This window comes from Chiloscyllium plagiosum, chromosome 10, assembly GCF_004010195.1.
Source record: "Chiloscyllium plagiosum isolate BGI_BamShark_2017 chromosome 10, ASM401019v2, whole genome shotgun sequence".
Taxonomy (NCBI): domain Eukaryota; kingdom Metazoa; phylum Chordata; class Chondrichthyes; order Orectolobiformes; family Hemiscylliidae; genus Chiloscyllium; species Chiloscyllium plagiosum.
In genome coordinates, this window is record NC_057719.1 from 40,285,478 (window position 1) to 40,301,968 (window position 16,491).

Consider the following 16,491-nt stretch of genomic DNA (forward strand, 5'->3'; position numbering starts at 1 on the left):
TCTATTTGCCAAAGCTATCTCGTGTCCCCTTTTTGCCCTCCTGATTTCCCTCTTAAGTATACTCCTACTTCCTTTATACTCTTCTAAGGATTCACTCGATCTATCCTGTCTATACCTGACATATGCTTCCTTCTTTTTCTTAACCAAACCCTCAATTTCTTTAGTCATTCAGCATTCCCTATACCTACCAGCCTTCCCTTTCACCCTGACAGGAATATACTTTCTCTGGATTCTTGTTATCTCATTTCTGAAGGCTTCCCATTTCCCAGCCGTCCCTTTACCTGAGAACATCTGTCTCCAATCAGCTTTCGAAAAGAGGCAGGCAAGTACTGAAAATAGGAGGTCTTGCTGGTTTTCTGCACAAATGAACATAGGTTCAATAGCTAGGTGGATCCCAGTATATGAAGGAATTAACGATGACTTGGAGGCTAATTTCTTCTGGCTATTACAACAATTCTACAAGTGTTTGGCAATTCAAAACAACAACAGAGAATATCAATGTTTACTGGGAGAGGAGTAACGTGGCAAGTGATGGTGTTTTTTTTTTGTAGACCACTGATTCTGCATGATCAATTTTTCCCTGACGTCGATGCATGGGAAGGTATTCCCTTCAAATACACTATGCTTGTTGAAGGAGTAGAGGTCATGTAGAGCAGGACCAATTGCTGGAAGATGGAGGATGGAATCAGAAGGAGTACTTTCCTCTACTCCAGAGACCCGAGCGAAAACTCTGCTGGTTAAGGTTTAAATCCCAAAAGAGCAGCTGGTGGAATTAGCATTCTATAAAAATCTGTAACTAAAATTCTAATTATGATTATGAACCACTGTCAATTGTAGGAAAAATTGAACTAGGGGAAAGAGAACTACTATCCTTACCTGGTCCAGCTGACATGTGACTCCAAACTCAGCAATGTGCTTGACTTAACTATCCTCTGAAATGACTTTGCAAGTGGTTCAGTTGTGCAACTGTGAGAAAGGAAAAGAGGAATGAAATCCGGTGAACCATGCAGCATTGACTAAAACAGCAGAAACGATAAAAAATAAACAAAATCCTGTTAACCCATGCAAAGTTATCCTCCGAAAATCTGGGGCTAAGGCCAAAATTGGGAGACTTGCTTCATAGTCTTGCTTCATAGACCTGCTTCAAGTAACAGCATGACATAGTCGTACTCATGGAATCCTACCTTACAGACAGTATCCCAGGCACCATTATCTGGATATGCCCTGTCCAATCAGGAAAGCCCAATAGAGATGGTGGTAAAGTGGTGTGCAGCTGGGGGTAAGCTTACCTCGGAGTCCTCAACATTGGCTCTGGATAGCATGAAGTCTCATGATGTAAGATCACATGATTAAGGAAGCATCCAACTGAGTACCACATATGGCCCCAAGTTGCTGGTAAAATCAGTACTCCTCCAGACAACATTTGGAGGAAATACTAGAGTGACAAGAATGCAGAATGTACTCTGGGTTGGGGACTTCAATTTCCATCAACAAATTTACCACCATCTACACTGGGCCTGTCCTGCTGGTCGGACAGTCAATATCCAGGGATGTTGGTAATGGTGTCTGGGACAAAGTTATACTTATGGAACTATACAGACAATTGTGAGTGGCAATTGGCAGAAGCAAAGGAAAATATTTCATGTCGACTCTGCAAATTAGTGATTTGTTTAATAGAAATATAAAGGGAAGGAAGAAAATGACAATATTGGGAGAAATATAAATTACTATTTAAAATCACATTTCGCTATACGTATGATAGGGAATGAAAGTTAAAAAGATCTACTCTTACTACACCCTTTTTTTCTCAGTAGAAAATACATCATTTCCATAAATTATTTTATCTGATGGAGTTTAATTTAGATAAATGCAAGGTGTTGTATTTTGGTAAGATGAACAAGGGCAGAACTTACACAATTAACAGTAGGGCTCTGTTGTCAAACAGAGTGATCTCGGCATCAAGGTACATAACTTTTTGAAGGTTGCTGCACAGGTAGTGTGGTAACGAAGACATTTGGTGAGCCTGCCTTCATTGCTCAGACCATTGAGTATAGGAGTTGTGACGTTATGTTGTGATTGTAAAGGATGTTGGTGAGGCCACTTTTGGAATACTGTGTACAGTTCTGGTCTCCTTGCATTTGGACGGATATTATTAAATTGAAGGGGGTAAAGGAAAAGATTTACAAGGATGATACTGGAAGTGGAGGGTTTGAGTTTGTAAGGAGAGGCTGGATAGGCTTTTTTGCCTGGAGCATCAGAGGCTGGGGCGACCTTATGGAAGTTTATAAAATCAGGAGGGACATTGATAAGATGAGAAAGGTCTTTTCCCTAGAGTGGGGGAGTTCAAAACTACAGGGCAAAATTTTAAGGTGAAGGATTTAAGAAGAACCTGAGGGGTAACCTTTTCACACAGATGGTGGTTCATATATGGAATGAACTGCCAGAGGAAGTAGTAGATGTAGATACTGTTACAGCAGTTAAAAGACATTTGAACAGTGCATATTACATTGTCCAACTAGCTCAGAGCTGGATCCAAGAGTGAACAGAATCCCTGACACTCCTGTTTATTTTATTTTTAAGCAAAGGGAGAGTCCTGGACACTCCAGCTCCCTCAGAGCCAGCTCTCAGAGCGAACAGAAGCTCTGATGGTCCTGTTTTTTTATTACCCCCATATTACTGCCTAACTGCAGTAGTGCTTATTTTTTCCTCAGCATCCATGTTATGTGTGTGCAGGTGTGAGACACAGTGAGAGACACAAGGTGCACGAATTTTTATTCAGTTTCCACCACTAGGAAGAACAGAAATACCCAAGTGGCCAGTGACAAACAGTGCCCTTCACATCAAAGGGTAATGCTCACACTCCTGTTTTTTTTGTTGTGTGTGTAGGTGCAGGACACAGTGAAGAACAATGTGCAGAAATCTTTATTCACATTGTCCCTTGGTTTTTTTTTCCCTTTTTTTGTACACGAATCTTTATTCAGTTTCCACCACCAGGAAGAAAGGAAACACCCGAGTGGCCAGTGACAAGCACTGCCCTTCACATCAAAGGGTAATGCTCACACTCCTGTTTATATCTGTAAGCCAGGACTCCCTGATTGGACCCAGTTAACAGCCCTTATCAGGGAATTCATTTCCAAAGAGCTCCACCTGATTGACCTCATTCCAATCATTACACTACTATAGATCCAAGAGCACCGAGTAATAGGTAAAGTGCAGTCTCAGCATTTTAATGATCTCAAGTTTATAGAGGGTAACATGTAGGATAGAAGGTGGGAATATTGTGGGAATAGTCAGTTCTGGAGGTAATGAAGGCATGAATGAGGTACAAATTGGAGGCAAGAACATAAAATATTGCAGTGTGCTAACAATATAAGATGAATTGCAGAATCAGAAGAAGCACTACAAATTATCATAGATAAATTAAGATCAAAAAGTTTAAAATACACATTAGGTATGCACACCAGAAAGTCAAAAACAATGGTAACTGGAAGGAATATATTACTAGAGTGAAGATTGAAGAGGATGGTATTAATTCAATCTGTTCGTTTATTGGATAATGATTACAGAAGATAGTGGATGTAATGCAAAAGTCAGAAGTGGGCAAAAGTAGTTGACAAGATTAAGGATCAAGAGGAAACAAGAAAACTCAAGTTGGTAAAAAAGGAAAATCTCAGTTACACTTATTTCTGTTTAAACAATTTTATAGTTCAATTCAATTCTTTATTTTATTCCAAGCAAAATACCATCTTTATATTGATTTTACTCATTTCATAGTTTCAAACAACTCTGAATGAGACCAACTTAATGTTCTGAGTTTGTTAAGGATCAGCACTGGGGTGCAACGTTTTTGATTTTTCTTATTTGCCAAGTATTACAGTGTAACTGTTTTCTTTTTGCAGGCATACGAATATCATCAAGTTATTGCGTCAGACTGGTGCCCATTTCTCAAAAGAGGAGATTATCAATGTGGGCACCAAATTGTGCAGGTAAGATTCTAATTTGCCATGTACCTCAGAAACCTGATTTTCATACATTACTCACTTGGTAACCCCACCATCATAACATTTTTGTTATTGTTTCTATGACTTGTAGTCCCCTAAAATGGAAGTTTCCTTGCTTATGCTTCTATTTTTTGACAGTGCATGGAGAAAATTAATGTTGTCTTATAGGTTTAATTTATAAAATAAATATATGAAAATGTACACGCTTAAGAAGAATAATCTGTAATATTCTTCACAAAGAAGGAATTATTTTTCCTCTCCCCAGTCTGATCAGAACACAAAGGCCAAATTGTTGGTTGTTCAGGATCAAGTATAATTGACATTAAATGCAATTGTGTAATAACCTGGTTTTTGTACCACATTAAGAACTGTGTTTTTATTAAAATAATAGAGCTGTTTTTACTCTAGTTAATTCCTTTTGCGAGCTCACCACCTCAATATTAAGTTCAGCAGACAATATAGAATACACTTGTTTCCCAAAATAGAAGAAGGAGTGGACTATTCATTATACCATAACTCGCATATCAAGTTGCTAAGTATCATTTTTAATTAGAGTCATAGAGTCATAGAGATGTACAGCAATGAAACAGACCCTTCAGTCCAACCTTTCCATGCTGACCAGATATCCCAGCCCAATCTAGTCCCACCTGCCAGCACCCGGCCCATATGCATCCAAACCCTTCCTATTCATATGCCCATCCAAATGCCTTTTAAATGTTGCAATTGTACCAGCCTCCACCACTTTATCTGGCAGCTCATTCCATATCTTTACCACCCTCTGTGTGAAAAAGTTGCCCCTTAGGTCTCTTTTATATCTTTCCCCTCTCACCCTAAACCTATGCCCTCTAGTTCTGGACTCACCCACCCCAGGGAAAAGACTTTGTCTATTTATCCTATCCATGCCCCTCATAATTTTATAAAACTCTATAAGGTCACCCCTTAGTCTCTGATGCTCCAGGGAAAACAGCCCCCACCTGTTCAACCTCTCCTGAGAGCTCAAATCATCCAACCCTGGCAACATCCATGTAAATCTTTTCTGAGCCCTTTCAAGTTTCACAACATATTTCTGATAGGAAGGAGACCAGAGTTGCATGCAATATTCCAAAAGTGGCATAACCTATGTCCTGTACAGTTGCAATATGACCTCCCAACTCCTGTACTCAATACTCTATCCGATAAAAGAAAGCATACCAAATGCCTTCTTCACTATCCTATCTACCTGCGATTCCATTTTCAAGGAGCTATGAACCTGCACTCCCAGGTCTCTTTGTTCAGCAACACTCCCTAGGACCTTACCATTAAGTATATAAGTCCTGCTAAGATTTGCTTTCCCAAAATGCAGCACCTCGCATTTATCTGAATTAAACTCCATCTGCCACTTCTCAGCCCATTGGCCCGTCTTGTCAAGATCCTGTTGTAATCTGAGGTAACCCTCTTCGCTGTCCACTACACCTCCAATTTTGGTGTCATCTGCAAACTTACTAACTGTACCTTTTATGATTAGATTACTTACAGCGTGGAAACAGGCCCTTCGGCCCTACTAGTCCACACCGACCCTCCGAAGAGTCACCCACCCATACCCTTACATTTACCCCTTCACCTAACACTACGGGCAATTTAGCATCACCAAATCACCTAACCTGCACATTTTTGGACTGTGGGAGGAAACCGGAACATCCGGAGGAAACCCACGCTGACACGGGGAGAATGTGCAAACTCCACACAGACAGTTGCCTGAGGCGGGAATTGAACCCGGGTCTCTGGCGCTGTGAGGCAGCAGTGCTAACCACTGTGCCACCATGCTCGCATCTGATATATTCTGACTTTTCTGAAAAAATGTGCAGTGTGTAGAAGGGAAAGTTGACTGTTAACTGTCAATGCTGAAAAATGGAAAAGCGCAGCAGGTCAGGCAGCATCCAAGGAGCAGGGGAATTGACGTTTCAGGCATAAGCCCTTCTTCAGGATTCCTGAAGAAGGGCTTATGCTCGAAATGTCGATTCCTCTGCTCCTTGGATGCTGCCTGACCTGCTGCGCTTTTCCAGCAACACATTTTTCAGCTCTGATCTCCAGCATCTGCAGTCCTCACTTTCTCCCTGTTAACTGTCAATTCTCATCTGAACATTGGGAGACTGGAAGTTGAGAAATGGACATTGGGTGGCACCTCTCCTAAACCCCTAGAAACAGCTTAAAGAAGGGTCTATAAAAGTGAAGAAGCCTGAGTGTAAAGCACTTAAATAATCAAATCAAATCAAATCAAGGTCATGCTCAAGTATTCATACTTAGATTGGAATTTTCATGTGTACAGACCATGCACTGTGCATCTTCCAATTTGTGTCAATTAATAAGCAGTCTAATTACAGGCTTTTGATGGCAACACCAGTGGCCACTGAGGAAAAACTTATAAGCGACCAGGCAAAACAAGAGTGCCCCTGTTGGCTCCAGAAAAATCACATGACATGTCGATGATTCATAGTCGAAAAGTGTGGCATTGGAAAAGCACAGCAGGTCAGGCAGCATCCAAGGAGCAAGAGAGTTGACATTTCCGGCATAAGCCCTTCATCAGGAATGTCAATGGTTCATGTTGGGTCATTCAAACTCAATCCTGGATTTGTTACCATTAATCGAAAATGGAAGCTTTCAGTACAATTACTCACTGTTTTACTAGCTGCATAATTGAAGGAGTCAGAATAAGTATTTTGAATTAGTTTGAGGAAGTTACTGACCTATGGTTAGTACGATTTAGGTAATTATATGGTAGAACCTGCGCTTGCTGGGAAGATGTTCTTAATAAGAATCAGTTTTCCTATCTATTATTTGCATCAATTGATAACATTTTTGTCACCAGCAAGTGCACTATCTGTCATTGAATGGAAGAATCAATTGCAATTGGCTTCAGAGGTCTGCTAAATTTTTACAAGGCAGGCCCTCTCTGAAGTTTTGTTAAAGTTTTTTCTCACTTAAATTTAGACACACTGTGTGTGTAATCAGTTGCTCTCTGTGAAATTAGAGACATAAAGATGTATAGCATGAAACAGACCCTTTGGTCCAAGTCATCCAGGCCGACCAGATATCCCAAATTAATCTAGTCCTATTTGCCAACACTTGGCCCATATCCCTTCAAACCCTTATTATTCATATATTCATCCAGATGCCTTTTAAATGTTGTATTTATACCAGCCTTCACCGTGTCCTTAGACAACTCATTCCATAAATGCACCATCCTTTGCACAAAAATGTTTCCCCTTAGATCCCTTTTAAATCTTTCCCCTCTCATGCTAAATCTATGCTCTCTAGTTCTGGACTCCTCCACCCTAGGGAAAAGACGTTGTCTTTTTACTCAATCCATGTCAATTTTACAATTTTGAAAATGAAACCTCGTACTAACTTCGGATGCGAGAGTTTGCAATGATTGAGTGCTGTTATTGTGTGAGTAACAGAATTGCGTTGTTTACCCCATTCGTTTTTTTTCGTTAAAATATGCCCATAAATAGATGGATGTATGTTTGTGTAATTAGTTCCTGTTGCACTAGAATTTGGTATACATTTTGTTGCACAGTCCATACATTTTGGTATACATAGTCATACAGTCACAGAGTTGTATAGCACAGAAACATACCCTTCAGTCCAACTCATCGATGATGACCAGATATCCTAAATTAATGTAGTCCCATTTGACAGTAAATGACTCATATCCCTCTAACTCCTTCCTATTCACAAACTCATCTTTTAAATGTTGTAATTGTACCACTTCCTCTAGCACCTCACTCCATACATACAGTGCCCTCTGTGTGAAAAAGTTGCACCTTTGGTCCCTTCTAAATCTTTCCCCTCACTTTAAACCTACACCCTTTATTTTTGGACTCCTCTATCCTGGGGGGAAAAAAACCTTGGCTATTCACCATATCCATCACCCCCCCCCCCCCGCCTCATGATTTTATAAACCTCTATAAGGCACCCCTCAATCTCCGATGCTCCAGCAAAAATAGCTGCGGCCTACTCAGCCTTTCCCCAATAGCTCAAACCCTCCAACCCTGGCAACATCCTTGTAAGTCTTTTCCACACCATTTCAAGTTTAACAACATCTTTCCCATAGCTGGGAGACCAGAATTGAATGCAGCATTCCAGAAATGGCCTAACCAATGTCCCATGCAGGCACAACATGACATCCCAATTCCTCTAGTCAATGTACTAACCAATAAAGGCAAGTGTACCATGTGCTTTCTTCACTATCCTATCTCTCTGTGACTTTACCTTCAAGGAATTTTGAATCTGCACCCTAAGGTCTCTTAGTTCTGCAACATCCACAACACTACTCATATTATCAGTTTTGGATATCTGTTGACAACTTCTGCTGCATTTCATAAGCCTTCAGTTGAGCGTTGTACTTGAACATTTTGCCGGATGTTGAGGTTAGATATTGGTCATGGGCACATTTTATTTCCTCCTGTTTTTTAAAGTAATACAGTTTGTACTGTTGGGAGTATCAATGAGTGGAGAGGGTTGTCTTGCAGTTTTATGCTGAATATTAGTTCTGCATTGGATCCATGGTTTGAAGAAGTTTACAACTTTGGTATAGTACAGTATATAAAATCATTTAAACTGTTCCATACAATCTGTCAGCTTATTATCTATACTGTAGAGTAAGGTATTTTAAATGTGGGGTTTCTAATCATGCTACTGCTTTTGGACTATGGTGTTTGTAATTGTCTTAACACCACCATGGCTGGTGACCAAAGATGGATTCTGCATGCCAGTAGGCCTGCCATCACTGGATCAGTGGTATTCTCAACATAAACATCCAGGTTGACCAAGGCAAATTATTGAAATGATGCTTGAGTTAATGGATCACAGGGATGACCCATTGTCTGTGCTGAGTTTAGCAATGATTGTTGGAACTGTCACTTACCAGTTGGTCTCATTAAACACTCCCTTGCTTCAACTTTACTGTCCCAACAATGACACACAGGACACAGTGACTGTGTACCGAGTGGTTGCATATTTAGCAGGTTGAAATGCACCATAATGGCTTTAATTTTCAAGTCCACATGAATGGCATGCTTCACCTTTGTGGACAAATGACTGACATACACCCAGACTCTTGGCCTCAAGCAACTCCCCTCTAGAATCATTTTCTAAGGCTTCTTTTCAGCTATTGGCTTAACAACATGGATGTGGCCATCTGTGTTATGTTACTCAATGACTGTGAGTTTCAGGTATCAACACTTTACACCTTATTCTGATCCCTAATACTCTGATTTCACAGGAATGCCCAGTCTAGTCAGCCTTGCAATTTTTCGGTGTTTTTCTTCTTAGCAATTAGCTGTGTCATCTTGGACAGATACCATCTTAAACACCTGAGTTAATTTCATGTGATGCTAAGTGTCCACTCATTGATGTATCTGTTCCCATCAGAAGATTTGGTGAACTGAAGGAGATGGTCCATGGGAAGGACTGTGTCTCCTCTAAAGAAGACACAGTGTGGAGAATAACTCATGAGGGAGTGTGGAGTACTATTATAAGAATAAACCAGCTTTGGAAGGTACTTAGACTACTTCTGGTGGCAAGGTGCACATGATGATTATGCAGAGTGTGATGGAATCATTTGCACTTTCATTATCCTACGAATGATAGGGGTGGTACTGCAATGCCTAAGATCTTGTAAAACTTCTATCAGATCTTGCTGTCAAAGTTGTGCCTCTGATTACTGTGAATCCAATATGAGATGCCAAAACAGACAAACTTATCATACACTAACATTTTGGCTACAGTGAGAATTTTGGTCATGGGCCTGTTTGAACTTGAAGAACATAGAACGTAGAACTGCACAGAACAGGAATGGGCCCTTTGGCCAACGATGTTGATGCCCAATTAAACTAATCCCTTCTGCCTGCCCTTGGTCTATATCTCTGCATTCCTTGCACATTCATGTGCTTATCTAAAAGTTTCTTAAATGACCCTAATGTACCTACCTCCACCACTACCCCTGGCAGCACATTTCACACTCCTACCATGTTATGTGTAAAAAAAGACTTTCCCTTTACATCTTATTTGAACTTGCCACCCCCACCCCAAACCACCCCCCCTAAGTTCATGCCCCCTAGATTTAGACATTTCAACTCCGAGAAAAAGATTCTGACTGTCAACCCTATCTATGTATCTCATAATTTTATAGACTCCTATCAAGCCTCCCCTCAGCCTTTGCCACTCCAAAGAAAACAATCCGAGTTTTTCTAGCCTCTCCTTCTAGTTAATAGTCTCTAATCCAAACAGCATCCTGACAAACCTCTTTTGCACTCTCTCCAAAGCTTTCACATCCTTCCTATAATATGTTGACTAGACTTGAACACAGTACTCTCAGTGCAGCCTAACCAAAGTCTTATAAATTCGCAACATGATGTCCTGACTCTTGTACTCAATTTCCCGACCAATAAAGGCAAGTATACCATATGCCTTCTTCACCCCCATATCTACTTTTGTGGCCACTTTCAAGAAGCTTGAACCCCAAGATGCCTCTGTATATCAATGCTGTACAGGCTCTTATCATTAACTATATAGTTTTCCTTACCATTTGATCTCCCAAAGTGTTGCATCTCACATTTGCACAGATTAAACTCCATCTGCCATTTCTCTGCCCATATCTGCAACTGGTATTTTTTGAAAATCTTCTGCACTATCCAGATCTCCACTGATTTTTGTTTTGTCCACAAATTTATTAACCTACCCATCTATGTTTTCGTCAAAGTCATTTACTTATTTCACAAACAGCAGAGATCCCACTACAGATCCCTGCCGAACACTGCTAGTCGCGGACCTCCAGCCTGAAAAACAACTTTTCACCACTACCCTCTGCCTTCTATGGCAAGCCAATTCTGAATCAAGGGAACAGGAGAATCGACGTTTCGGGCATTAGCCCTTCTTCAGGAATGAGGGAAGTTGGTCCAGCAGGCTAAGATAAAAGATAGGGAGGAGGGACTTGGGGGAGGGGCGTCGGAAATGTGATAGGTGGAAAGAGGTCAAGGTGAGGGTGATAGGTCAGACTGGGGGATGCTGCCTGACCTGCTGCGCTTTTCCAGCAACACATTTCCATCTCTGATCTCCAGCATCTGCAGACCTCACTTTCTCCCCAATTCTGAATCAATATGGCTGGGTCTCTCTGAATGCATCTTAGTCTTTTGGATAAGCCTACCATGAGGGACCTTGTCAAAAGCCTTACTAAAATACAAAATAAAAGCCCTTCCCGAAGAAGGGCTTATGCCTGAAATGTCGATTCTCCTGCTCCATTGATGCTGCCTGACCTGCTGTGCTTTTCCAGCAACACATTTTTCAGCTCTGATCTCCAGCATCTGCAGTCCTCACTTTCTCCCCCTTTTTTACTAAAATACATGTAGACAACATTCACTGCTCTACCCTAATTGATCATCTTTGTCACCCATCTTATTTTTGAGCTCTACCCATATTGCCTCAGTGGATGAGCCCACCATATGTCGTCTCTGAAGGCAGGTGTAACATTCTCCCTGATTAGTAATGCAACTCCTCCACCTCTTTTACCTTCCCCTCTATCTCATCTAAAACAATGAAACTCTGGGACGTTGAGTAGCCCGTCCTGCCCTGCTCCCAACCAATTGCAAGTCTCTGTAAGAGCCACGACATCAAAGTCCCATGTACTGATCCAGGATGAAGTAGACAAAAATGAGGACTGCAGATACTGGAGATCAGAGTCTAGATTAGAGTGGTGCTGGAAAAGCATAGCAGGTCAGGTAGCATCCAAGGAGCAGGAAAATTGACGTTTATGGCAAAAGCCCTTCATCAGGAATGAAGGCAAGGAACCTCCAGGGTGGAAAGATAAATGAGATGGGGGTGGGGCTGGGGAGAAGGTAGCCAAGAGTACAATAGGTGGATGGAGGTGGGGATGAAGGTGATAGGTCAGAGAGGAGAGTGGAGCAGATGGATGGGAAAGAAGATTGGCAAGTAGGACAAGTAATGAGGATGGTGCTGAGCTGGAAGATTGGAATTGGGGTAAGGTGGGGGAGGGGAAATGAGGAAAGTGGTGAAGTCCACATTGATGCCCTGGGTTGAAGTGTTCCGAGGCGTTCTTCCTCCAGGTGTCCGGAGATGAGGGAGTGGCGGTGGAGGAGGCCCAGGACCTGCATATCTTCGGCAGAGTGGGAGGGGGAGTTAAAATGTTGGGCCATGGGGCAGTGAGGTTGATTGGTGTGGGTGTCCCGGAGATGTTCCCTAAAGCACTCTGCAAGAAGGCGTCCAGTCTCCCCAAAGTATAGGAGGCCGCATCAGGAGCAAGGATACAATAAATTACATTAGTGGATGTGTAGGTGAAACTTTGGTCCCTCCTTTGGATGGAGGTGAGGGGGGAGGGCACGTGTGAGTGCAGGTTTTGCAATTCCTGCGGTGGAAGGTGCCAGGAGGGGTGGGTGGGTTGTTGGGGGGCGTGGACCTGACCAGGTAGTCACGGAGGGAACAGTCTTTGTGGAAAGCGGAATGTGGTGGGGAGGGAAATACATCCCTGGTGGTGGGGTCTGTTTGGAGGTGGCGGAAATGTCGGCGGATGATGTGTTTTATGCAAAGGTTGGTAGGGTGGAAGGTGAGCACCAGGGGTGTTCTGTCCTTTTTACTGTTGGAGGGATGGGGTATGAGGGTGGAGGTGCGGGACGTGAATGAGATGCATTGGAGGGCATCTTCAACCATATGGGAAGGGAAATTGTGGTCTTTAAAGTGGGATTCAGGATGAAGCTCATCTGCCTTACCGACAATACTCCTTGCATTGAAATAAACACACTTCAACCCCTTAGTACCATGGTGTTCATTTACCTGTCTCTATCTGTCCTTTCTGATTTATTAATCCTATTATCTACGTTTCCCTCAATCCCTCCATTTGCTGACCTGCTGCTCGGTATCCCAGCCCCCCTGCCTCTCCAGTTTAAACAATCCTAAGTAGCACTAGTGAGCCTCCTTGTGAAGGAATTGGTTCCCCTTTAGCTTAGTTGCAACCTGTCCCTCTTGTACAGGTCACTCCTTGCCCCAGAAGAAGTCCTATTGATCCAAGAACCTGAAACCTTGCCCCCTGCACCAGCTCCTTAGCCATACATTCATTTCTTGTATCTTTCTATTCCTTGCCTCACTAGCACGTGGCCCTGGTAGTAACCCAGAGACTACTAACCTCGAGGTCCTGCTTTTCAGCTAATCTCCTAACTTCCTGCCCTCATACCCCAGGGCCTCATTCCACTTTCTGCCTATGTTGTTGCTACCACTGTGCACAACAACCTCTAGCTGCTCACCCACCTCCTTCAGAATTTCATGCAGCCACTCAGTGTCCAACGCAGTTTGTAATGAGCTGCAGTCGCTCACACGTCCTGAGGACGTAGTGATCAGGTATACTAGACTGCTTACTCACCTCTCACATCTGGTAGGAGGAGCACATCACTGCCCCAATTGCCATCTCTACCTCTTTAGATAAGGAAGATTAAAGAATCTTACCTTGCTCGCCTTACTCAATGAAGCCCAGTATTCACCTAAGCCCGCATTTATACTAACTTGCAGCACTAAGGGCACCAAGACATCCATGAGTACAAAAATGTGCTCAGTCCTGTTACTACCGTGGTTTAAGGACTGGAAAAATCCATTGCAAGAACCTCCAGAGATCTCTTGGCGATCAGTGACGCTTCTGGATCTTAATCTGAATATTAAAGGGAATTAGGATTGGAATTGTGAGGGGCAGGTCATGCCTCACAAGCCTTATTGAGTTCTTTGAGGATGTGACTAGAAAGGTTGTTGAAGGTTGAGCTGTGGATGTGGTGTATGTGGACTTCAGCAAGGCATTTGATAAGGTTCCCCGTGGTAGGCTCATTCAAAAGGTCAGGAGGAATGGGATACAGGGGAACTTAGCTGTCTGGATACAGAATTGGCTGGCCAACAGAAGACAGCGAGTGGTAGTAGAAGGAAAATATTCTGCCTGGAAGTCTGTGGTGAGTGGTATTCCACAGGGCTCTGTCCTTGGGCCTCTACTGTTTGTAATTTTTATTAATGACTTGGATGAGGGGATTGAAGAATGGGTCAGCAAGTTTGCAGACGACACAAAGGTTGGCGGTGTCATTGACAGTATAGAGGGCTGTTGTAGTGGACAGGGTTGTTAAGAAAGCATATGGTGTTTTGGCTTTCATTAACAGGGGGATTGAGTTTAAGAGTCGTGATATCTTGTTGCAGTTCTATAAAACTTTGGTTAGACCGCACTTGGAATGCTGCGTCCAGTTCTGGTCGCCTTATTATAGGAAAGATGTGGATGCTTTGGAGAGGGTTCAGAGGTGGTTTACCAGGATGCTGCCTGGACTGGAGGGCTTGTCTTATGAAGAGAGGTTGACTGAGCTCGGTCTTTTTTCATTGGAGAAAAGGAGGAGGAGAGGGGACCTAATTGAGGTATACAAGATAATGAGAGGCATAGATAGAGTCGATAGCCAGAGATTATTTCCCAGGGCAGAAATGACTAACACGAGGGGTCATAGTTTTAAGCTGGTTGGAGGAAAGTATGAGGAAAGTATAGAGGGGATGTCAGAGGCGGGTTCTTTACACAGAGAGTTGTGAGAGCATGGAATGCGTTGCCAGCAGCAGTTGTGGAAGCAAGGTCATTGGGGACATTTAAGAGAATACTGGACATGCATATGGTCACAGAAATCTGAGGGTGCATACATGAGGCTCAGTGGTCAGCACAACATCGTGGGCTGAAGGGCCTGTTCTGTAGCTGTACTGTTCTATGTTCTATGTTCTATGAATTCTATTTTTGACTTTGGACATGGCATCAGCCACAGGCAGCTCCAACTTTGTAGGGGTATGTTCCCTCCCATGGGCAGTTTTCCAACTGACAGCATCAGATTTTTGGATTAATTTTTACAGACCTGGAATCAAAACACACAAGTTCAGCACCCCACTGGGTCTCTGTTGCTCCCAGCTTGGCAGAAGTTTCAAAGCAGCCGATTAGATTGTTGTCAATAAATCATTCAAAATCTGCACCACTTAGATTGTCTCTAAACCTCTGGGAAATAACTCATCTCAAAGCTGGCAGTTTGAGTGTCATATTGGAGTAATTCTCCATGTTCCTTTCATTCAGCTTGAGACTCCAACTGGCCTAAGCCGTAACCACTCTTTTCTGACCTTCTGTGATACCATCACTCCGAGGTCAAGGAAATTCTTTGAAAGGAAGATGGAAACCTTGGTAGCCAAGGACAGATGATGAGACAAGTTTCTATTTGAAGGTATAAAATGAGACTTCACAAGGAGTTGGATGCCAAATTGTGATGTCCCAGGAAGTCATTCCTTGTATATCCTTTCCCAACCATTCTTGCAGCATTCTGATTTCCTCAGTAAATAATGGAATGTGGCATCCAACTGTGCATAGCCTTTCACAAACCATCTGCAGTAGCCAGCTAGTCAAAGGAACCCACACAGTTCCCTCACATCTTAAACCAGGACCATTCCTTTACTGCTTTGATTTTCCTATCATTAAGAATAGTGTCTTCCTTGGTAATGAGATTACTCAGATACAATACTTTGGTCCAGAAAAGTTGGCACTTCTTTGGTTTCACTTTCAAATTAAACTGCAACAAGTGGGATAAGACAATGTCTCATCTTATGTCATCCAGATATACTAAGAAAGATTGGAAATTAATGTTTACTAAATCTTTATCCACCAAATGTGGGCAGGTGGCAGTGGCGTTATAGAGCGCAAAGGGCATTCTTATGTATTTGTAACGTTTCCTGATGCCTGTTCAGAATGCCATCTAGTGTTGAAGGTGGATCCCAGAGTTACACCAAGTGGGAGCTCTGACACGTATGGAACATAGTGTTCCACCAAGGTCTGATATTGACAATTTGGAGATAAATGGCATGTGCATTTAAGAACAGTGATTGTGCAGGTAGAGAAAACAACAGCAGAATTCCTTGCTACTTGAACAGTTCCAGAGTCCCGCAGAGTTTGGTGCACCTTGACTGCATGAACCAAGTTGAAGGATTTCATCTGCAAAGCTCATAATATGCTGCTCACAGCTCACCATACATATTTTCCAAGAATGCCCAGTTATCTCTTGGTTTGTTTGGCCCCACCACCATGGGTATTCTCAACTTCCTTCTCTGCACTGGAGTATCAATCAAGGCATGACCTATCAGAAACCCCAGGCAATGAAAAGTGTGATTGAGGACAGATAGGGAAGAGCTAAAAATGTGTTGCTGGAAAAGCGCAGCAGGTCAGGCAGCATCCAAGGAGAAGGAGAATCGACGTTTCGTGCATAAGCCCTTCTTCAGGAATGAGGAGGGTGTGCCAAGCAGGCTAAGATAAAAGGTAGGGAGGAGGGCCTTGGGGGAGGGGCGTTGGGAATGCGATAGGTGGAAGGAGGTTAAGGTGAGGGTGACAGGCCGGAGTGGGGGTGGGGGCGGAGAGGTCGGGAAGAAGATTGCAGGTCAAGAAGGCGGTGCTGAGTCCGAGGGT

General features: G+C 42.8%; 1 protein-coding gene across 1 annotated transcript in view; it reads left to right on the forward strand.

Annotated features, from left to right (window-relative positions):
* LOC122553554 (60 kDa lysophospholipase-like) overlaps window positions 1-16,491 on the forward strand; it is a 115,708-nt gene that overhangs the window by 84,010 nt on the left and 15,207 nt on the right. Inside the window, exon 13 of the mRNA XM_043697527.1 lies at window positions 3,900-3,986. Coding sequence (XP_043553462.1) covers window positions 3,900-3,986 — 87 coding nt within the window. The remainder of the gene's footprint in view (window positions 1-3,899; window positions 3,987-16,491) is intronic.